The sequence below is a fragment of the Macrosteles quadrilineatus genome, unplaced genomic scaffold (assembly GCF_028750875.1).
Source record: "Macrosteles quadrilineatus isolate MER2022 unplaced genomic scaffold, UCM_ALF_1.0 Scaffold_4__1_contigs__length_99947679, whole genome shotgun sequence".
Lineage (NCBI taxonomy): Eukaryota > Metazoa > Arthropoda > Insecta > Hemiptera > Cicadellidae > Macrosteles > Macrosteles quadrilineatus.
In genome coordinates, this window is record NW_026542597.1 from 48165828 (window position 1) to 48191039 (window position 25212).

The 25212-nt window shown below is 35.7% G+C and overlaps 3 protein-coding genes across 5 annotated transcripts in view; 2 read left to right on the forward strand and 1 right to left on the reverse strand.

Moving 5' to 3' along the window:
• Positions 1-1839: 1839 nt before the first annotated feature.
• Positions 1840-7299, forward strand: LOC128993553 (uncharacterized). The gene is made up of 2 exons (XM_054417522.1): positions 1840-1970; positions 3330-7299. Exons 1-2 carry the CDS (start codon positions 1892-1894, stop codon positions 7289-7291), a joined length of 4041 nt encoding a protein of 1346 aa, XP_054273497.1. The 5' UTR covers positions 1840-1891; the 3' UTR covers positions 7292-7299.
• Positions 7300-9145: 1846 nt separating this feature from the next.
• LOC128991388 (1-acyl-sn-glycerol-3-phosphate acyltransferase alpha-like) overlaps positions 9146-25212 on the reverse strand; it is a 38295-nt gene continuing 22228 nt past the window's right edge. For 2 of the 3 annotated variants that reach the window (XM_054414209.1, XM_054414208.1), the window contains exons 2-6: positions 20010-20206; positions 19060-19193; positions 16903-17084; positions 12933-13098; positions 9146-11642 (exon numbers count right to left, since the gene is read on the reverse strand). In XM_054414209.1, the coding sequence (XP_054270184.1) occupies positions 11494-11642; positions 12933-13098; positions 16903-17084; positions 19060-19193; positions 20010-20200 (822 nt within the window). In that variant the 5' untranslated portion in view covers positions 20201-20206 and the 3' untranslated portion in view covers positions 9146-11493. The remainder of the gene's footprint in view (positions 11643-12932; positions 13099-16902; positions 17085-19059; positions 19194-20009; positions 20207-25212) is intronic. The other variant, XM_054414210.1, reaches the window with a different exon arrangement.
• LOC128991391 (protein lifeguard 3-like) lies at positions 23833-24890 on the forward strand. The gene has a single exon (XM_054414214.1). The coding sequence runs from the start codon at positions 23911-23913 to the stop codon at positions 24733-24735; it is 825 nt and encodes a 274-aa protein (XP_054270189.1). The 5' UTR covers positions 23833-23910; the 3' UTR covers positions 24736-24890.

The window sequence follows — 25212 nt, forward strand, 5'->3', positions numbered from 1 at the left end:
TGGTCTATAAAAATATAAAAAGTCCCAATAACTGTTCGATAAAGCATCAAGAAACTGTGGTGAATGCTCATTCACTGTCCAGAAGTCCCTTGAGATCCTATGGGAGTTTTATGGTGATGTCTCTCGGTAGAGAAAATCTTGACTGTTGATTGCTCTATAAACATTCACTACATACATAATCAATGCTCTGACACAGACGGCTTTAAATTATGTCTTCTTGGATGGCTCTACACACTCCTACTCCCAGACCCCAGACTAGACCAAACATTCGTAGTTGAGAAACCGTGATGAGAACACCTGTACGTCATGGCACCACGGCACCAGTGGTGTCTAGGAATAAGAAAATAGGTTTCGCTTTTAGTTGTGTGTTGATAACTTGAGGAAGAACGCCGGCAGAAACGGAAAATATGGGCTAAGCAGTGGCTAAATGATCGAAATAAAATTATCGATAAGCTTCAAAAGTTCTCAATGATCAATAAACTCCACTAAAACCTACTTTTCAGCTTCATTGTTCGGTTGGTATTGTTGTGCGGACATCACGACGTTGCGCTAGAACAGCAACACTCACTCACTGCAACAGATGTACAGATGATGGATGACGAAGACTGTCGCGACGGTCGAACCTCAGGCGTCTCTGGTCGGAGGGTTCAACCATCAGTATGTTTTCTGTGCCATCAGACACGCGGACAGTCTGGTCCGACAAAATCGGCCTGCAGACAGCCCCACACACGATATGACAAGTGCCAGACACCAGACCGGAGACCGGAAGGTCTCTGGTCTGGTAGTGTGTGGGGGGCTTAACTATTGCCTATATTTTAGATAGATACAACACAAATATACCCTTTAGTTTGGATTATTTCTCTAAAGGAAAAGTTATATCAAAATTAACTTAATTTAATTAATTTATTTTAATTAATTTTATTGATTGTATTTGTCATTTTTTAGCGAATTTCCCTATAGGGAAGTAGCTATTACCGTAGGTCTCATGGTAAAACCTAAGCCCGGGACCGATTTACTTTTTCATTTTGATGTCCCCAGAGGCCAAAAACACCATTCGTTCAAATTTGTATATATCTATATATATATATATATATATGTGTCCATCCGCACGATAACTTGAGTAATTTTTGTCCGATTTTGATAAAATTTGGTTTAAAGGTGTAAGGCGGGATAAACTTGAATGAGTTCGCGAACCAGCATGATCGGACTATGGGAACGGGGGTTTATGGGGGGTTTTATGGGGTAAAAATAGGTTTTTCCCATTTTTGACCCTAAAAACACAAAATTTCACAATTTATTTTTAAACCATTTTGTAGAGCTTAAAAAAACAAATAATTTAGTATATTGAAGTGTTATTATGCGCCTAATTGTTACGGAGAAAATTCAAAAAAAATTGTAATTTTAAAATTCCCATGTTATTCTTATGGAGAATAAGTCAACTGTTTGTAGTTTGCTTGTTTATGAACATATTTTGATCAAATTTGGAAAATACATTAATTTCTTACTAAACCACAGTACCTTTTAATATTTTACATTAAAAAAACTTTTTTACCCTCCCTGTTGCAGCAAACCTAAGTACTCATTAAACTTATTCTGTTTAAATAGGGAATAAATGTGATATTTTTAGGGGACATTTTAGTTTAAATCCAATCAGGCAGATGGAAATTCGCTAAGTCTGCAGGTTTGCTGCGACGGGGGTATTTGAAACACAAGTTACATCATGGTGATAGATCTAAGATCCCGGATTCCATAACTGGAAAGTTGATTTTAACATAAATATTTTGAACATATGAATATTGTAAATAAATAACTAAACTTAAATACATAACCTGTTATGTCAGGTTTGTTTTCGTGTAGTTTATTGTTTATAACTGTACTTTTCTTTCTAAAAATGTTTAAATTTCTTGTAATATATCTGTGGCTGTGTGATTCACATCAAGTTTGGAACGCTCCTATTATAAAGGCATCAGGTACTGTACCTAATTATTCATTTTTGGATATATAATATGAAGTCACTTCTGATGGAGGCTCAATGAGCACCTACTAATGTTCTGTTACTTTGTATCCAACCATCCATGTTATTTATCCTACATATTAATAGGCAAGCAAAAATCTAAAAAAAAAAACATTTTTTCTCAGCTCGTGTGCATTGCAGGGAATATCTACACATACTGCAATATGTTAGGGGAGCGAGCTGGTGTAGTGGTTAGAGCATGTGACTTCAGTCCCTGAGGTCTCGGGTTCAAATCCTGCCAAGTCACCATTGGATTTTATCTAAGTGATAATGCCGAACCCCTAGGTCTAGCCTAATGTGAAAAATAATCCCGGGCTTGTGCCTAGCATTCTAAAATGATTTAATTTTAAAATGTTATGGTAGAGGGCCACCAGACTCATTTTTGAACCCTTTTTAACATTCTTCACCCCCCAGACTCTCAATATTTTGTGCAGACAATATCTCAGCAGGGGGGCTAGCTACCACACAGCTTTTTGCATCCTGGTACTCACCCTCTAGACATGATACATGCAATTGCATGGCCAATTAATCTTGCACCAGCTCACCAATAAAAAAAAAAAAAAAACTCATACAAAAATATAATTGGACGAGTGTAAATTGTTTGTGTAACTAGACAATTATTGACAATGTTTAGTGTTGTGTTAGTGTCACTGATGCAAAGATAGAAGACCTCTGAAGATGCCTCACAATCTGGCAAAATGTACACAGCGTAAATACAAACCTTCAACTCAAGAACAAAGGAAACAAAAAAAGAGTAACTAACAAATAATGGTTTGATAGGCATAAAAACTCTAAAAATACTACAATTAAAAGCAAATCTAACGATACATACACAATAAGTGTTTTCTACTTTTCTCTCTAACATTCCATGGTGTTACCCGTGCTAAAACAAACTGATTTTTACGAAGGAGGTAACATTTTAGATTCAAACCATGTTGTTGGTTTTTTAGGACAATTTTTATTTTTTAAACATAGTTGGCCACAGTTGTTGTTACAGTGTGGGACTTCTCACCTAAACGATCAAAGTTCAAATGCCAACAATATTCAATGGAACCATAATCCATACATTTGGTTGTTTAGAGCCCTATGTACCCTCCATTAAGTTTAAAATGTTTGAGGCCTGTGGTGAGGACAACACTGTCCTTGGATTGGAGATCTCTCATAAAGCAATAGAATAGATAAATCAATATAGTTCTGAGTTAGTGAGTTTACCAGTAAAAAAGTAGGTAATATTTCAAATAGTTTATAGTGACTTCAAAACTTATTTAATGCATTAAACACATCAAAGCCATTCGATAATTAACTTTATTTTCAGGTGTTAAATGGACGGAACCAAAAGGTAATGGAAAAGGAAATCTCACAATAATAATGATACCACAAAACAACTCTTGTAACGACACGGACATGTTGATAGCTGTAAAATCTGACTATCAGATACTATCCCAGGATACTCAACTGTTGAACTTGGTTATTAACGAATGTCAAAATAATACACTAAATGAGTCAAAGAGCGATGAAAATCATGGAAATGGAGCAATTTCCAAAAACTTGAATGAAAAATGGAATCACCATGAGTTACACAGTGAAAATAGTTCTTGGGTAAACTTTACGGATTATAATGTACAACATAAACAAGCAACCTCCCCAAATCTGACAGCAAATAAGGATGGAATATCAATAAAATATACAGAATGTATTGATCGAAGTATGTCATTAAAAACCACCCCATTCACTCGCAGTGATCAAAAAGATGTTTTCGGGCTAGATTCTGTAAACCATACTACTAAGGCATATCAAAACCAAAACACATCTATGTCAGGGCTAAGTAAAAGCTATATACCGAACACTATGGAAGAATGCCCAAATCAGAACTACTCTAAAAATGAACTCTTTCTTAAGGACCCGAAACATTACACTGAATTGAGGTTACTGAAAGATTCCTTAAACCTTATACAACTCCAAAATTCTCAGTCAGATCAAATCAACAGTCCCGCAAAAGATAATATGAACCTTAAAGCTGACACCCAAACCCATGGAAATTTATTGAGATATCGGAGCTCTGCTAATGAAGAGGAACAACATGCAGAACTTATTGGCAAGGGTGCAAACCATGCTAACTTTTATGAACCAGATAAAAAGCATTTTAAGCAAGCAAATAAACAGAGCAATACAAACCCAAGTGAAATAAATGACGTTTTTAAATTTTTAAGAGCTGTTAATGGTGAACCTACAACTAATTCAATTCGTGAAAGTATTCCAGCAGTTCTCAAAGTCTTGGGAGTCTCTGAAGCAACCCCTGTAGAAGTGCCAAAGGAGATTGGGTCAGGTATAACGGGTAATAATAGTGTTTCAACTAATCATTTTACAGTCAGCAATAAAAATGCTGCATCAAACATTTTTTACAAGAGCGAATCTAAAGTATTTCCATTTTCAAATAACAAAACAGAACCAATTGATAGAATGACAATTCATCAGTCGGGAGAAGTTTCTAACAATACAAACACAAATATGAAATCTTTTGACAATCGTTTTAATGAAGTGGTTGATATGATTAATAAAATAAAACAAGAACACTTAAAAGAGGAGAGCAACTCAAGATCCGATCTTTTGTCTAATAACCAAGCAGAACTGGTTGCTTCAGAAGAGGGAGAATTTGACAGCAAAGGAAAAGTACAAAAGGAGGATTTTCCTGGTCTTTCCTCCGATGAAGCTGTTTTAAAAAAGCAACTAATACATTTCTTGAATTCAAATTTGAATGACGAAACACAATCAGATGGAAGTGGAAATTTAGGAAATGAGCATGCAATTACAACACTACTAATCGATAGGAAGATAAATACAGATGATTGTGTTACTAACAGCCAAAACACGTCATTTGACTCACTAAGTGGCAAAGAAATTAAAGGAAATGTTTCGTACAGTAAAACGGACGACACTGTTTCAATTAAAAGTAAAGAACCAACAAAAAATACTACTCCTTTAAATGATGCTGAAAATACAGACCCCTATGTTTTGAATACAAACGGAACAGTACCTCAGACCACTCTTGGTACTTATAACACTGGTTTTACAATGAATGTTTCTGCAGATGTTATTAAAAATATAGTAACTACTGGAAATGAATCCCAAATTACAACTATTTCACCAATGTCTAAAGAGATGCTGTCAGCTTCACCTATATGTAAAACTTCAATTATTTATATATGTGATCCACAAAATGTTACAGAAACTACAGAACCTTTACAAGAAAAAGTGGAAGAAACAGTACCTACAAATGTAGGTAATGAAACTAGTATAACACAAGCTGTGATGCAGGAATCGTTGATGAAAATTACCCTGACACCAAAGATTGACTGTGTGTCGTATTTAAAATCAAAACAGTTATCAATCTTAACCACCAAAGATCCAAATACACTGTCGGACCAGGAGGAAGGGGGAACAGAAACAGCTGTTCTCCCTCTCTTAGAATCCGCAATGTTCTTGACAAATAATAGAGAAATACCAAATGGCAAGAATATCCCGATCTTCGTTAACTCTTCTTCAAATGACCATCAAAATGATGAATTGTTGACAAGACATGATGAAAAATTAGCCAAATTCCATGCTTCAGATGTATTGCTAAAAAAAGATCTGTTTGGAGACATGCCACCGAAGATTTACCAAGTAAATGATAAAATAAGAAATAAAATTCCTATGATAAGCTTGAAACCGCTGAATAATGAGCAGGGGGTTTATTCTGCCCAGGTGCGAGTAGCTGGAAGTAATTTGATTGTCAACCAAATGCCTTCTTATAGATCGGAAAAGTTTAAGAAAGTCTGTGAATCTACATCAAGTAATAATACTCAAAATGAGGAGTTAGATGCTGATGGTGATGAATATCAGGAGTTTCCAGGAAATCAGTCTACCACAAAGCCTAAAGCTGTCATGCATGTGACGAGTACATCAAACGAAAGTGATGGTAGAAGTCACAGCAGCAGCTCACATTTATTAGTGGATCAAACAATTACACCTCAGCCTGATATTGTAAGCAAAGTTAAAGATAAAAATTACACCAAGAAGAGCTCTTTACTCACCAGCACAACTGCTCCAAAACAATCTGAAGTTGTACTGAAAGAAATGGAAACTGTATTGAAAAGCTCTATTAATCATCATACTGCTTCCAAACCATACACTACACCATCAACAAAAAGACCTGGTAGCTATGGATTTGGAGATGATTTAGTTCTAAACAGTTCACCTATTACAAAATTTAAAAATGAGGGGGTTAAGCCCTCAACTATATCCCACCTAAAAACCAATTTAACAACCAGGAAACCTCTGCCCAGTAGTAACTCCTTGACAACATTTATGAGCAAAGAAGAAAAGTCAACAATGCCTCAAAATGAAAATGACTTTTCAAACAAAGATTCTTGCATTACTCTTTGGAACGGCGGAGTTGAGGATGGATCTGCCCAAACCACAAAATGGATAACAAGAAAGCCAAATATGAAAGAATTTCTCAATGATGACGAGATACAAATTAACCGAGTAGCACCAGTAATAAACTATGTTTATGGACCCTCAAGTTCTTTCTTAAATAATGATTTAATTAGGAAAGATGAAACTAAAACATCTTCAGAGAGAAAAATGAAGGATTCTGAAAATGTAAACCCAACACTTGATGATCGCTATAAGTCTATGATCAAGGAACATTCTTCAGAAATCAATGAACAGGAAAACCTGAGCGGATTTCATAAACACATTATGAAGATAGAAAAATGTAATGAGAATCATACTCCATCAGGGCAGAGGGAAATCGTCATACAGATTTTGAGAAACACAAAAAACCCCAGTAGGTACAATGCAAAAGAGAATGATGTATTATTAGATGATTCTGAAATTCCTACCACTGCTCCTGTTTTGAAAATTAAAAATCCTTTTTCAAGAACATATTCAAAAGGACTGATTAAACCGGGGGGATATGAAATAGAAGTCCCTGGTGCAGAAAATATTAACAAACTAGATTTGAACCAGCGACATTCAGAACACACAGAAGAGGAAACTAATAAAGAAGGCAACTCCGATAAATGCTGTAAAAAATCTCAATCCAGCAGAGAAAGTAATGTAGGTAGTATGAACTTTGAAATAGAAAGTAATGAAAATGCTGTTCAAGAAATACCAAAGAATAGTGAGGTACAAATGAGCATCTTGAAACAAAGACAAAAAGTTTATAAACCTCCTTATTTTAATGATTTAAAATTGGTTATAGACCCTAATAATGCAATAAATATTACCTAATAAATATATATCAGTTTTACTTTATTTCATAACTTTTTTCATATTACAAATTTTATAAAAAACATACCATTATGTGTTTTCCTACAGTCACCCGACAATGTGGACTTCCTTGCACTGATTATTGTACAGAAAGCTGCTAATTGCTGCATTTAGTTACTTTGACGCACACTTTTTACTTTGTCGCACACCAGTATTCTAACCAAACAACACAAAACATAGCGTGCTTTTACTATGCACGTTATCCGTGTACGCTTGGGAATAGGTTGGCAACACTATTACGACTACGATCAGCTGGTGCAGCGTTTCCCATTTCGTTCAACGTTCAATGTTTGGATTTAACCTAAACTAAAAACGTGTTGCACAGTGTTAGAAAGACAAATTATTTATATGATTTATAGTAACTGTAGGAAAAATATAGTGTATAACACAAGTGAAAACTGACTTTGATGCACTCGAGAAACTTTCCATTTCTAAACATTTCTCTCGTTCGCCCACTAGTTACACAAACAACTATTGTTTGTTTTCAATATTTGTGGCATTCCATAAAGGAGTTTTAAAGCTGGGTTTTCCTAGGCCAGAAGCGGGGCGCGGAGAGAGAAACACGGAGAGCGGAGTCCTCTTGTCTTTGGTAATTAAATGTTACTTTTTTCTTAAAAGCGGAGCGTGTTTTCCGCCCTTCGCACTCCTCTTCCGCGTCCAGAAAAACCTGGGAAGGAAATAAAACCTGTCAAATTTTTGTGGATGTACCAGGCATTGTTCGCACATCAAGATGCTAGCCAATAGAGATTACCGCAAGTTGAAAATGCTTAAACATATTGTGTTTACTTTATTTTTATGGATCCACAGTCCAAGAACATATTAGTTTGAGTATCCAGTAGTTTAATCTTTAGGTTTACAAACCAAAACAGCCCCTACTATACAAATGATAAGGTACTGACACATGGAGGTTTAATAACATTTTTAAAACCATTCTAGCATAAAAGACTAACTTTAAATTATTCATTCGGAAACAAGGAAAGTCCTGTTTAGACTATCAAATCACTGACAACCTTGTCCTGTGTCAAACTGGGGTTCATTGTTAGTGTGAAAAGAACAATTGCCTCTAATTAACTGTTATGAAAGCAGTATCTCTCGTATATGTAGCTAGCAAGTTACAAATCCCCGCTTGGAGCTTGCAATATTAATTGAAACCTTAGAAATCCTTTTGGCTCCAGGGACTACTTAATGATTTAACCATGCATAATGTTATACTATCCCCATTATAAAACACAAAATATCCTTATATATCCATATATAGCCATATGTTCTCATTATACATTTTTTTATTGGACACACACTCAAAGTAAGGGTAGATAAAAGGATGAAAATGCCTGAACAGATGAGCAATTCCCAAAGAGTCCACCCAGCCTGCTTAATTTCACTTGAGCCATAATCTTTAATTTTAGATATGCATCATCCCATCAAACAGACAGGTGAACTAGGTGATCTGCAAAACACGCCAAACTAATATATGTGTTGATTGTTTTCTTTTCTGACATCTCTGTCCCAAGCTCAAATTCAAACTGTCTTTTTATATCTGTTCAGCTTTCCTACCAAAAACTGTCTGTCTTGGAAAAGCAATACTTTTTGGTACTGTGATGGCCAGTGTATACGGCCAAAAAGGTTGTATGTATGTTTGTGTTGTGTAGTTTGCTTAGTATAACATCACATTTTCACCAATTAGGATTGCAAGGTAAGACATTTAGGGAACAAATTTATTAAGTTTACATTTAAAAAATGAAAATGGGTAAGTAAACCACGTAAGTAGTTAATATAACAAAGGTAAAAAAGTCAGGGGGTAAAGGATTAAACAACTTACTTTTCACAAATATATAATTATCTAAACAGTACAAAGTTGATAACATAGATTGAGAAAACCTCTGGATTCATTCTCTTACAATGAACACACACCTTAAATAATCAAAGCTATTCTGTTAAGTCACGTACTTGGTAAAAAAGTATCACAACATACAAATATATTAATTATCAACAAATCCTATTAACTTATATGTAACTCATATTAGGCTACTTATAGTTTGTACAGGTAAAATCGCTGTCCACTGAGATTAACCTATTTATTTACAAGACTAGAAATTAAATTCTATACATTTTGACAAAATTACTAGGTATCTGAAATCATGGGGCTCTCAGAATAAAAATCTCAAAATTTATTTACTAGACAAACAAGAGTATTCCAGAGATAATCAGCTGTTCTTAATATACTTCAATCTAGAGTTTAGCACATTAGACATTCAAGTGCGCCGAATATTTGACAAGTAGCAAACTATTGTACTCACACCGATTTCCGAGCAGAGGTGCCCACACATTTGCACTTTCTGAGCAGTCTATTGGTTGCTGTGGTGTGTGGAAAAGATCGAAACGGAGCAAGCGACGATTAGATCTAACATTGTCCAAATGACGAGTAAGCGAACACCCATTCTTATTGGTCATGATTTGGCAAGTAGCTGCTAGGCGCTCGATGAATGCCACATGTGGGGTTGGTAGGTCTTGCAATGCCAATTAAATAGCTTTTGCTGTATGGCTCATCATGTTTATGGGTTAATAATAATACATTTGTTATCCTACAGTTTAATTAAGAAGGAGTGATTAAAATGGTGGCTTATTTTATGTAGAAAAAACTAGCAGTTAGTGGGTGAGGTTATGTGGAGTTTAAAGCAATAATCATACTTTTATTCAATAAAAAGTTAGAAAATTAGACGTTTTTTCTCAGCAGATATCGTTTTTTTACAGGTGATCAGAGGATTAATTTTCAAGATTTCCAGGCAAATCACATACTCTTTTGCGAGAGGAAAAATTTGAGTGTTGACTGTTATCACAGTTAGAGGTTCACACCTTACATCCCCCATGTAGCACAGATGGTTGGGCCAACGTTGGCCAACTGTGGGACAGTTGGTCGATGGTTGGTTGGAGCTTCCACAACCAACCAACCGTTGTCCAACTGTATATCTCGTAGTTGGGCCAACCAATATTTACAACTGTGGACCAACATCGGTTCATTGTTAATGAAATACATTAATATGCATTGTTGGGTATCATAAATCAAGCCAACCGTTGTCCAACCGTTTTTCACTCCGTTGGACCAACAAAAGATACTTTTGTTGGACCAACGATGGTCCATAGTTGAGTTTACACGACGTTCATTCTCTGGGTCTAGCTTTCACAACATAATTATAATAAAATATCTGGTTTTACAATACCTTTATCAGTTCCAAAAGTTTCCAAAAGTTTTTGGAACTGATAAAGGTATTGTAAAACCAGATATTTTATATATTACAGTTCCGGGGCTACAACGATGAATTTTAATAATTATAATAATGCAAATATTTTTTAAATTAATATTCTTTAACTTATTTGCAACAATTTAAGGGGAAAGAGTAATTAATCATATAACAGTCAATTATAATAGCATTAATAATCTAACGGTAATTAATTAATCTATATTCAAATACCAGTATCCTCTCTAACTCCAAAAAAAATAACTACTTATGATGCCTTAACAGATTAACAGAATCATATTATACTGTGTAGTATCAAAAATGTTTGATGTATTGCGACCATTGCAACTGTCGGCTACTCTTTCACCACTTGAAAACTCTCTATATCAACAATCACAGATAGCTCAGTGGTAAGGTAAAAGGCTTATAAGTCGAAGGACCCGGGTTCGAGACCCGTCTGGGCCATAAAATTTTGTTCCAGCTTTTTTTCAAAATTTGTTTTTATGAACTATTTAATCAATTTACTCAACTAAAAATTATGCTTTTCGTACTAAATCTTTATTATTTTGTGTGAAATAATTTTGGTTGGGCCATTGTTGGACAAAGGTTGGCTGGAAAACAGTTTAAAGAGGTGACATTTCTACCGTTGGCCAACTGTGTGGCTCCACAATTTACCAACGTTGGCCCAACCATCTGTGCTACATGGGCCATTTTCATAAAAGGAGAATTTCCCTTCATTGCACATTCTCTGTGACCAAATGCAGCAAACTTTTAAGTTTAACTATTTTAATGTCTTAAAATACAATTAAAATCAATTAACGACCTCAGGAAATTAAATTTCCATTTAGCATTAAATACTGCCCGGCTTTCAATCATAAGTCATGATGAAGATAAGTTTTTATCTATAAACTTAAGTCTGAATGTCCATCATTTACGCTCTTCTGTCAGAACTTCGGCAGAGAGTTTCTTGAACTCTTCTGACATCAACGCCCGAGTTTTCGACACCAGAGAGTCAATATCAACCTTTGTCAAACCTTCTGTTGGTATAGGAGGTAGAATTTTGATAACACAACGTCCTGGAAACAAACAAATGATTTTAGACAAATATATGCTAGCGTAAAGCTTTATTTGCATAGCTTGAAGTGGTTGACAATTTAGTTTCAATATCACTTAATTGAAAAATATGAATCAACACGCCTCCACATAATGATTCGTTATATGCAAAGTAGAGTTTAAAGGTTAATTTGACTAATGACTTCACAATTAGCAAAAGGATCTGAACTGGCATTAAAGTAACGATATGGATTTTAATAAGGACAAGAGGGTAAACCATACGCTCCCCTCAATACCGTAACCTAATATTCAATAAATGCTCTCTCCCTACAGTTTTATTTTTTTAAATTTTTATCCTGTTTGACTTTCAACCATCAGATTATACCATTAAATTAATTCACATATATTCTACCCCTAAACATTCCTAACGTTTCCAAAAATGGAAGCAGTATGACAACTTTTAGATAATAATTGCATTATCTAGCTTTAGGATAGACTCGTTCCGGGAAGGCACTTTTAAGTGTAGACATTGGTTTTAGGCATCATTGATTGGTAATGGATTAATACAACCTTGACTGAACCATTACCATACAGTAAAGGTTAACATTAAACATTTAGTGATTGATTGTTGCCGTCTTCTATCAGAAATATTGACATTCCGGTTGCCATTTGAGTGTTCAAAGATAAAAAATAGTGAAAGTTAATCTTGACAATAGTATATATTTAGGAGCACAAAATTAAATTTGGTAAAGTGTATAAAACAGTGGCAGCAATATAATCTCAGGAATGTTGATTTTGCTACCATTGCAAGGAATAAGATTCACCAAATGGTCGAGAGCCAGTACCCTCTGATTCATTTACCTCCACTGGTGATTACTGTTACCATACAAGCAGAATTTTGATTTAAGTTAAATTCTTGTTTAAGCTCCAATGAATGTGGGACGACTTAAAAATAAATTTTGTGAAAGGAAACATTTCAGCTCTAAAAATATTGAAGGATTAAAATATTCAATGTTCAAGAATGAAATGTGCATGTTACAAAGACAAAATTTCTTTGAATTATTTAAATATCATACCATACCCAATTGAATAGAATTTGCACGTACCTAACAAATTTTCATTTATTATTGTATGACTGCAAATCTTAAAGATTTCCTTGCACTAGATAGAACATATGGAATAGGGTGTAACTGACTATCAGTTTCTGAATCAAAATCTATGTAGTTGAATCGAGCCACTGACAATGCTCTAATGTAAATGAGGCTATTGGCTTCTGTTGAATATGCCATCTTTAACAGATACGTTAGGCCTACCTGTGTTAAATATATGTTTTTCTGAATCAAGGAAGTGGTACTTTGATACAACTACAGGTTGAACTGGAGTCTGCGAGGCAATAGCTACATGAAAGGCACCCTTTTTGAAAGGCAGGAGTTCATCTCCAAGATGTCTTGTACCTTCTGGAAACATGCACAGTTTTAACTGAAACAGAAGAAAATATTTACATTATGAGGATTTCTTTAAATATAACTGAGCATATTGCATAGGTATGTCTCATGGCTGTTAGTTGGTCGCCATATAATACACTTGAAAAAGAAAAAACTTAATACTAAAGTTACAGCTACGGTGTAGTAGTTCAAATGATAACAAACTGATTATTTGAAAGAAATATAAACATACTTGTATACATATAAAAAAATCTCTACTGTAGAGCTGAATCCAAGCTATCAAACACCCCTGCCCCATAAATGTTTTTAAACCAGCTAATCCTCTAGAAACAGCAGCAAGGCAGCACTCATTGTATACAGGGTTAAGAAAAAGTATTCTCAGGCCCAGAGGTGCCCATCCCCCCCAAACCCAGAGGCGCAATCCCCCCCAAGCCAAAGGAGTAGCCCCCCCCATTTATACTGCCGTATATTTAAACCTACCCTCCCCCGCCAATTTATCTGTAAATTTCCCCTTTACCTCATAAAACGAGCATTTAAAGTATTTAGTAAAAGTTGAGGTAAAGAAAAACAAACTTGCTGATAATCAAAATTAAATGTTTAATAGTAAACGTCATTTAACAATATATCATTATATCTAACTAATGGACGAATTAGAAGTTTTTCAATTTAAAATTCAGAATCTGTATTATCAGCCAACAGTTACTCAGTATTGCAATAGAAAATGTCTTAAAAACGTACAACAATATACTCGGTGAATTACTCTACTCCAACACAGTACTGTAACTGTACAATATATTAGGTGGCGTTAATTTTACGGGGCTTAAGAATTCAAACAGCTTTTAGTGCATTAATAATACTTTGGCAAAAAGTAGGCTAACTTATTTCAAAATTATAGGCAGAGTCACGAAATAGGACAGACTTGTTGCTCGCCACTCTTAGGCTTCCTTCTACAAAAATCGCCGGACAAAATACCTAGAATTCCTTAATTGCCACTAGCATAAAAGGTTTTTGTGATGAAGTAATCTTATAATAAATTCATTTTGATAGCCCCAGGATTGCCTTTTATGACTAATAATGGTAGAAACGCATCTTGTCAGACAATCCTTAATAATATATGTAAGGTAGAGTCGAATTTTACTTGCTACATATGTTCTGGCGGTTCTTTAACTCCACCATCGGAGGCTTACAAAAGGATCCACTTCTGGAGGTGTCGTCAGAATATGTTACAAACATTAAACACGAAACACGAAACGATAACAGATAGGCCTATCAATTCACGCGTGTATATTGCCGAGGGCAGGGTGAATCAGGTTATGACGGAAAGACGTGGTCTCTGGATTGTCGTCTGTGTTATCTATCAAAAGCTGATATTGGACTAATTGTAGTGACGGAGGAGAGTGTTGAAAATGTAATGGGATCCATAATCGAGTTTTCCATTCAAAATTATTGACAATAATAACCAATTTATATGCTGGATATAAATGATGGTCTCGAAATTATACAGTACTGCGCGAAAGGAAATGTATTAAATACTTTTGAAGAGTTTGAAATTTATAAATACATAAATCTAGGGACAGCACACAGTTTTTGAGTGAAAACACTCGATTAACTATGAATTCCATTATATTTTCAACACTCTTCTCAGTCATTACAATAGTGCTATATCAGCTGTTGAAAACGCAGACGACAATCTAGCTAGAGACCACGTCAGTCCTTTTCCGTCATAACCTGAACCTGATTCAGTTTACTTTTACTTCCCGTCCTGCCGACGGCAATGTACTCGCGTGAATTGATAGGCATATCTGCAGGGCCGGTTCTAGGAATTTAAGCGAACACCCGAATCAGCGCCACTTAGAATTCCCCCCCCCCCTTAAACCCATAAACATAACTTAACCGTATTTGTGAATTTTTTCCCAATAACTTTGGGAAGAACTTTAAGAAGAATACTAACTTGCAATAAAAGACTGTTTATTATTCGCAGAAATGTGACATTTATACACTTTTACTCATCATATAAACTATAGCAAAACCAAGGACACACTAAAAAAAACAGGCCGTAATGCTCGTCAAGCATGACGTCACGATAGAAGACGACAATGACGTAATGTTTGCCGTTTGTGATCAGCTGCTTGTCTTTCCTTGGAAAATAAATAAATAAATACCTACGTCATTGCCGTCTTCTATCGTGACTTCTTTGGGCTGACTGGACTCGCCACCAGATGATTTCTACAAAAATCTACTCATTGATTTGGCTTTTTTCTACCTCTTCAAAATTCGCCTTACGCTTTCTATAATAAAAGTGCCAGACGGTTTCTTTTTTTTTTTGCCAATGTTTTCATAGTATCGGCTCGCAAGATGCTTTACTCATTCATTCGGTTTATACTTTCTTCTTATTTAATGCGCTAATTATAAATTAAACTTAAAACACTCGTAATAATTCGCTTATCAACAATCATGAATCATCAAAACAATGCCAATACGATACCGATACGGTATAGGCCTACAAAAGAGTGCAATACAACGTAATGCTCTGCTCTAGGATCAGAGGCAGAAAGGAGTGAAAGAAAGGGGAAGTTTCTTGTTGTGACAAGTGGCGCTGCGCGCTTGCTTATCTCGAGCATGAGTGAGTTGTGAAATGAAACCCACAGGTGCCGCGCTGGCGCTGACGCTGCCGACTGCAGAGCGTCAGCTCACTTCTATCAAATCGAAGCTGCAAATGGCATTGAGTCCTTGATTTGTAGTGCTGTACAAATATACTAATTTCTCAAGTGCTGTTGGTACAAACACAATAAAGGCCTTTATTGTGTGGTGCTTTGAATACTTGAACTCTGAGCAAAAATAAACAAAATTACGTTGTTCACGTAAAAAAAAATGTTCCGTTTGTGCCATGGCGCCACTTTATCGTGGCGCCATATGCGGCCGCGTAGTTCGCGTATGGGTTAAACCGGCCCTGCATATCTGTAATCGTTTCGTGTTTTGTATTAAATGTTTGTAACGTATTCTTACGACACCTCCAGAAGTGGATCTTTATGTAAGCCTGACGATAATGGATGAGTTTAAGAACCACCAAAACATATGTATCAAGTAAAATTCGACACTAAAATATTAAGGATTGCCTGACAAGGTGTGTTTTTGTTTTTACAATTCTTAGAAGCAATCTTACGAATGGCAAAATGTTGTTGGTGTTGATAGTGAACTACTTAGAAACACTTTTCAGGCTGCTTATACAAAATTATACATTCATTATGATAGCTAGCAAAAAAATGCCCCCCCCCCAAAAGCCCCCAAAAAAAGTCCCCCCCAAAAATTCATGTGGCGCAAACGCGCCACAGCCTGCCCCCTCTGGGCACCCCTGCTCAGGCCTAAAGGATACCCCCTCTTTACTTTTCAATAGGTTACACCAGGAAAAGTAATTACTGCACACCTATATATTGCCCACATTAACACTTAATTTTATAGGCCATTATTTGAAATAAATATTAGCGAAAACTAGAGGTTTCCATCTCAACCAGGTAGAAAATGGTGCTGGTCATTTAAAATCTTCATCGACTTGATAGAAAACACATAAATTATTTTTGATGCATTTTTGAATGACCACTACTCTGTACTGGGTTGAGATAGAGACCCCAGTTTCCGCGGATATTCTTCTTTTGTAACGTCCTTAAAAAAAGTTGTAGTGAAGAACACTTGTGCTAATTTACAGATACATGTGTGGATCTATAAACAACAAGATAGGCTATAAAGAGAAATTTGTATACCCCTTACTCTGCACCTAACAAGTTAAAAACCCCCCTTTAAAACCTCTATGGAAATTAGAATATTGACACTGTATTTCCACCTGTTTGGACCGTACGTGTTCGCCTGTCTGGTTTATTGTAGCTTGTGCTTGCTCGTTGTTCAACCGGTCGATGAAGATCGTTCCCCAGAGCCATGCAGCCAAGCCAAATGGCCAAAGGTAGAACAACTCTTTCTTAGATATCACCGTACACCTCCCCACCACTGGCCATAGTTCTGCCAACACTGGAAAAGGATCAAATTAAAACTTTATATGACTTGAATAAAACATAAAATCACTAGCTGTACCCGCGGGCTTCGCCCCGTTTAACTTCATAAGTATTCGCATGGCTCATTCACGTCCTGGTTGATGTTCGTTCGCTACGCTCACTCACCTTTAGGTTGGAGCTCGTTCGCTGCGCTCACTTGCCTTCAGGTTAGCTCGTTCGCTACGCTAACTCGCCTCCAGGTTGAAGTTCGTTCGCTACGCTCACTCACCTTTTGGTTGGAAATTAGCTGTTGTCATAAATTAAAAAAAAAATTAATAGTGCTGCACCCTCTTGGTAATCCTTGTAACTTTTATGCTATTGCACATCATAGAACAGAACCAACTTATTTAATTGAAACAGCTGTTAAGATTCATTAATTCCTTTTAAATATGAAAAATCATAAGATTAACATGGGGAACTACAGAGCCACTGGGGCGGAGCCCGAAAGGGTTTTTGAGATAAGAATATGCTTTAATGTTAATCGGGAATGTGAGCTATCATCATGCCAAATTTCAGCCCAATCCGTCCAGTAGTTTATGTGTGATTGAGCAACAAACACACACACAAACATACACACAAACATACACACAAACTCACAAACTTTCAGATTTATAATATTAGTAAGATTCTGTTTTATCAATATCAACAACTTTCCCTTTGAGCCATCCCTTTGTTTAATCACATGAATATAACATATGATACTGTAGTGAAATAGCTTGTACTTGTCAGATTACTCACTGCTATGCATGAGACGAAATTGGATCGTAATCTGATTTGGTGTTTTTAGAAGATAGGCTAAACAAAAATTTAAATACCCCCGCCGCAGCAAACCTGCCGTCTAAGCGAATTTCCATTTGGCCGAATTGATTTTCAATTGATCTATTTAAATAACATTAGGTTTAACGAGTACCTAGGTTTGCTGCTACAAGGAAACTAATAAAGTAGTGTGTTTTTAGTAAAATATTGATAGCTTACTATAAAATAAATAAATTTGCCAAGTTTGATCAAAATATATCCATAAACAAGCAAACTACAACATTTTACAATATTCTCCATAAGAATAACATGGGAATTTTAAATTTAAAATTTTTTTAGTTTTCTCCGTAACCAATAACCGTACAAAAACACTTTGATATACTGAATTGTTTGTTTTTTTAAGCTCTTTAAGAAGGTTTATATAAAAATTGGGAAATTTTGTGTTATGAGGGTAAAAAGTGAGAAAACCCAATTTTTACCCCATAAAACCCCCCATAAAACCCTGTTCCCATGGACCGATCATGCTGGATCGCGAACTCATTCAAGTTTATCCCGCCTTACACCTTCAAACCAAATTTCATCAAAATCGGATAAAAATTACTCAAGTTATCGTGTTCACGGACACATATATATATATATAAATCTATATAAAAATTTGAACGAATGGTGTTTTTGGCCTCTGGGGACATTAAAATGAAAAAGTAAATCGGTCCCGGGCCTAAGTCTTACCATGAGACCTACGGTAATAGCTACTTCCCTATAGGGAAATTCGCTAAAAGTACAAGATATGTCAAAAGGTTTAATAAATTAAACCTATATAACTATATATTTTTACAGCTTGATATCTAGAAAAACTTAGCCGTTTTAAGATTTATAAGAGTCACTATAAAGATGTCAGTTATAAAAAGAAATCTTAAAACTCGAAGGTTGTATATAAAGTTTCCGTCTCAGCCAAGCAAGCAAGATAAAATTTCCGTGTTGTATAAGTATCAACCCCAACCCCTAATGCAGTCCATCCTCAATAGTCTTCCAATGTGATGAAAAATGATTGGATGTAGAAAATGTTCGTAAGAGATGAAGGAAGTTGAGAAGTGGTCACGAACAGAACCAGATACCGGTGCTGGATTTGAACTAGCTCGCTTGGGTCTTGTTGGAGACCTTAGTTTAGGGACAGAAATCATAGTTTAGACACTCACCCAACAGATCCAGTCCGCTCTGATGATTGATAACAATTACACAACCAGAGTCTTGTACTATGTTCTCGTTTCCCTTCATTTCCCACTTGATTCCAAGCAGTTTAGAAATCTGTCTTGCTCCCCACGCTGGCAATCTGTTGAGTTAGAAATTTCAAATTTTTTAACTCTGCATCTTTGTTTTTGAGGTCAACAAATCAACTTGAATCAACATCAACATGGAAGTCAATTTACTGTTTAATAAAGGATTCAGTCATGTTTTTTTAAATCCCTTATCCGGAGAGTTCTTGAGATATGAATAATTTATCAGGTAATCAGCATAAAAAAATTAACATTGAATTTCAAAAATCACTAACACATAATCAAAGGCTTCCATTTGTCAGGTGCAAGTATACCCAACACTTTAATTCTTTAAGAGTGAAAAAGTATTTCATTGCTGTGCAGTAGAACGTCAATATATATATATATATATTATTATTATTATATATTATTGATTTTGTAAACCAAAATCCGGACTATCAATAATCCAAATTTGTCTTTAGTAAGAAATTAAATTTTTATACCATCTAAAACTGAATTAAGGACTTGTAAAAAAACTAACCACTACAGCAGTTCAAAAGCCAATCACATATTTAAAAAAAATCTCAAATGTGTAGTGTACCTGATGTTTGTACTCGTGTTAACAAATTAAATACGATACGCCTGAACATAAAAGTGTTTTTAATTCATCTCTCTTATGGACCCTTTACTGTAGGTAGGTACCTATAATAGAACATAAAAATTTAAAAAAATTTATTTTTTGCTCAAATAATGCTTGCTGTAGAAGGGTGTGTAGGGCAAGGAAGTGAGGGCCAATGCTACTAAATGTCTATGAGAATTTACTTAACTACCCTACTCAATCAATATCTAAATTAAATGAAAAAAATAAGCTCACCCACTATTTCTTTACTCACAATGCGTTCCTGTAATCCCTCGGTCTTAGGAACATGATTGGCATGAATATTGTACCGGATATTAGACTGAGGGTGATGAAGATGAAGAACTTTGTGTAGTAGCGGAAGGCATGACTGATGGTGAACATACAGACCAGCAACACTAGTATAGCACCACCCAGCAGTTCCGTGGGTAAAGACATGATTGACATGCCTAGCTGAAACATGCCCATACATATAACTCAGACTCAACTGTAGTTGAAGAACTTTGTGTATTAGCGGAAGGGATATGAATGGCAGTGAACAGACTGAACACTAGTATAGCACCACCCAGCAGTTCCGTGGGTAAAGACATGATTGACCTGCCTGTCTGGGACAAGCACTAACTCAAATAACCTTACTATTATTATTATTATTATTATTATTATTATTATTTGTCAAAGGAGCCAAGGCCCCCCAACGACCACCCGGTACCCATAATTAAACATAACCCGGGCCCCATAGTGTCGGCTGGAGCTTGCGCACCTACCTTGAACACACCATGGGTGGATGACTTAAGGTCATCAAGCTCACCAGCTGCCAAAGCAACCCTTCGGAAAGAGGGTTACCAAGGCCGAAACCCTGAAGGACCATAATGGAATGCCCTGAACGCAACAATTATCATCAATTATCGTCCTATCCCATTACTTCCATGTTTTTCCAAAATATTTGAAAAAGCTATTGATATTCAATTAAGATCTTTTTTAGAAAGTAACAACATCTTAAACAATACTCAATTTGGTTTCCGAAAAGGGCACAGTTGTCAAACATCAATGGCAAGAATGGTTAACTGCATCACACAGGCTCTGGATGGATCTCAGAGAGCAGCTGGTGTTCTCTGTGACCTGTCCCGGGCGTTTGATTGCGTTGATCACGACATCCTCATTGGTAAATTTTAAAAAATTGGTATTAAAGGCAAAGAAATTAATTTATTTTCTTCTTATCTTTCCAATCGGTTTCAGAGAACTAAATTAACAAAAAATAATGAAACTGTTTATTCAACTTGGGGGAAAGTACCATGTAGTGTGCCTCAGGGGTCGATACTGGGCCCTAGTATGTTCATAATCTATGTTAATGACCTACCTCAAGTCTCCAATATGGAACTCTTTCAGTATGCAGACGATACAATGGTGCTATGTACGGCACCCAGTATCGACTCCCTGCGACACACACTCGACAGGGAGGTGCAAGCGCTCAGAGACTGGTTCCAGGTGAATGGGTTGGTTATGAATGATGATAAAACTCAGCTTATAGAGTTTAGTTCTAATAATAATCAATATAAAACAGGTAAAATTACAACATCAAAATCTAAAATGCCACTGCAGCAAAATGTGAATTTTTTTGGTATAACTGTCAATGAAAATCTTAACTGGAAATCACAAGTTGTTAATTTGATCAAACGATTAAACCGCTGTATTTTCTCTCTTCGTGCAATCAGACAAGCTGTTGACTTGAAGACTCAGCTTATAGTTTATCATGCTTATTTTTCTTCAATAATGACATATGGTATTCTGGTTTGGGGAAACTCATGCCACTCCAACAAAATGTTCAAACTTCAACAAAAAGCAATTAGAATTATTGGGCGAGTTCCTCGTAGAACTCCTTGTAAAAGTCTTTTTCAAACATTTTCAGTTTTAACATTTTATGATCACTATATTTTAGAAATTTCAAATTGGGTTAAAGACAATCTCTCCTCATTCATGAACCAACCCATTCATTCCCATCACACTAGATTTAAGAGTTATATTAAGCCTGAAACCCATAGATTAGAGAAATTTCATTTATCTCCCCAATATATAGGCCCACAAGTTTACAATAAGTTACCACTTCGCATAAAAAATATTGATAGTAATACACAGTTCAGATCCACCCTGAAGACCTGGTTATAAACAAAAAAAGGTTTTTTCTATCGAATGTTAATTAAATAGGGATGTTAAGTTAGATTAATAATTTAGTAAGACATTTTTGTTATTTCTTATTGTTAGTATTATCCTGTATATGACTTTATGTCCTGTCAAATGATGTAATGACATGTAGTGAATAAATAAATAAATAAAATAAATAAATAAACACAGTGCAAGCAACACTCGGGACCTATCTAATCCCTGACAGGCCGAAACCCGCCATCAAAGCCAGGAGGAAGGGGACCGTCAGCAAGCTGACAGGGGAACCCCAACCACCCATTTCCACCACTACCCGATTGAGGCCAACCCATTACTGGGAAACCAGGGATAAACAGGGCGAAAGATCCCCAGATACCCCTAGCGGACTTGATCCCAGCACCCTATCTACTTTGTTTGCCCATCTAGCCATCTAGCCATCTAGCCCATCACTGCCAGGCCATCAGGGTTTCCCAAAAGGAGGCAGGTATAGAAGTGGGACCCACCCGGATAACTTATCCACCAAAGGTGGCGACACCCTTAACTCAATTAAAGGTTCCAGGGAGAACCCCCCACACTCTAGATAACCATACCCTAAATAGCCTAACTATAACTAACATTTTTTTAAATGATATTTCCCTATCAACAGAAATGGTTGGGGATTGGTTGGCCCAACGACTGTCTCCCACGGTTGGCCAACAGTATGTATTGGCTATCTTGCCTACGTTGGGCCAACCCATCATTTGCCAACCAAGGGCCAACGTCTAAACATTTTGATGAACCAACTATTAGTATTGTTATTCTAATTTAAGAATACGTAAACATTCTAGTTTGATTGTTTATAGATTTATACTTATCAAATTTGGCAAGTTTAATTACTTTATATGTACTAAGCTTTTAACATTTCACTAAGAAACAACTAAGAGACACTTTTAAATTTATTTTGCTGTCACAGCAAACCTAAGTACTTATAAAACCTAAAGCTATTTAAATAGAGAATAAAACCAACTTTTATTATATTGCACACATAAATGATTAAATTTTAATACAAATTTCAATCAGGTACATGGAAATTTGTTTAGTCTGGAGTTTTTGCTAGAGGGGGTATTTTTCAACCCTTTATGGTAATTTAATTGCAAAAGTGATACTTTATATTTTTTGTAATGTTATACTGCAGTGCCAAATTGTGATTGCAAATAATTTACCTCAGTGAGTACATCCACAACTTTATACCACATTTTTATTTGTATTCCGTTTCAAAATTATAAATGGTTGACAAATAATATTGATCTTGAATGAGAATTACTATTTGGAAAAACATTAACAATAAACCAGTTTGTCTTGCTTCTGAGATCTTATGGCTCTTACAGCTGCAATTCTTTGACATTCAATGTTCAACAGAATTTTTACCTAGCATAATATGAACAAATATTGAATAGCCTATAATTGTAAGACTTTTATTAATTTTCAAAGAACAATCTTTTTATCATTATATCCCAAAATCAGACGCCTTCGAAATTATTGGAGAAAAATCTTTGTTAAGACTTGAAGTAGTGTGTTTGGATTTCTTAATAAATTGGTATCCTTCCCCAACTTCTTGGACAGCTAGGCTGTTCCATATTGTATGAACTGCTTTTTTTATATCACGATTGTCTTGCACAGTGAAATTTGGAGTTGTGATGTAACCATTATTTTGTTCCCACTGTTGGATATACTTATCCAATGCAGCGCTTGCACTATCAAACTGCTTTTCCTCAAATAAATACATGATTGAAACTTTTAATAGCAAAAAACTAATTTCAGGTTATTTCAACATAAGATAGATGGTTATTTAGTGAAAACAATAATACAGCTGCTGTTTTATTGTATTTATTTTACATATGACATTTAAATACATTTTATACCAGAAAATGTTATAACGTCAATATTTTTGTGTTTCTAATATTGCCAATAGTTTGTTCCAAAACTAATCCACTTTTATCTTTACAAGAAACTTTTTTAAGATGTCGGATCCTGAAACTATTGCAAAATTTTCAATTCCAGAAGATAGAAAAAGTGGAAAAAAGAGCAAGCCGACTTTAAAAACCAGTGCAAGTAAAGCTTCATTCTTGTCTGAGTACTATGAAGAGGAGCACAAACCTGACTTCAGTGATCCTGGAAATAGGACGAGATTCACAGTCATTGTCTTTTCCATAATTACTTTTCAATTGATGTTCACTGTGATATGTGCATTACCTTTTGTTGTCTTGGACGAAGCAAAGCAGTTGGTATTGGACAATTCTTGGGTGATATTTGTGTTTCTGGTGGTCCTCATTGTGCCGTACTTTATGTTAGTTTGTTGTGAAACCACTCGTAAAGAATTCCCAACCAACATCGTATTACTTTTGTTCCTCACCATCGGCATGGCTGGCACCTGTGCCTGTTGTACCGTGTGGTTTGAAACTGTTGTGGTTTTTTACACCTTTATATTGACTGTTGTTGTCACCTTCTTGATTGCTATCCTAGCATGCGGTTGCCGTTTTGAAATTACCACATGGAAATCGATTTTGGGAATCATGGGGATATTCTTGGTCATATTTGTATTGATGGCAATAATCATTGCAGTGGTTGGAAATTATCCTTTCGCAACTTTTTTATACCCAGGCATATTGGTTGCACTATTTTCGGCTTTTCTCTTGCATGATATAAAATCTGTAATGGGAGGCCATCGTGTCAGCCATATTACACCCAGTGACTATATTGTGGGAGCAGCGCAAGTTTATGTCGATGTTGTTGGACTGTTCTTGACATTTTTGGAAATTGTGGGCACCATAACAGAAAATGATTAGTACGACCAAGTTTTTCTTGATTTTTCCTCATAACAGATTTTCTAAAGACTTTGCCTAATACAGTAATTGTTTTTTTTTTTAGTTTTATATGAGTGATTTCAAATAATATTGCCAATTCTATGTCGTTTTTGAAGAGGTTTGACCAATAAATGCAAAATAACGTAAAACAATTGTTTACTTTAATACTTTAATACTTTTCGATGAAATGGCGACCATACAAAGTAGGTATTTTAAGCCAAGTATGAATGGAGATGAGTGTAGGATGAGTGGCGCGATCTTGTAGTCTTGTTAGTGACTAAGGCCGACATTCCTTAGACACAGCTGTTAATTAATAGCCGGGGTAGCGGATTTTTATCCCCCTGGAATTTTACCCCCTGGGCAAACGTGACGTCACAAACCAGGGGGTAAAATTCCGGCCGCGAACTTTAGAGTTTCGCGACATCAGCTCGATGGATTAAACGCAGAATTAAACTCATA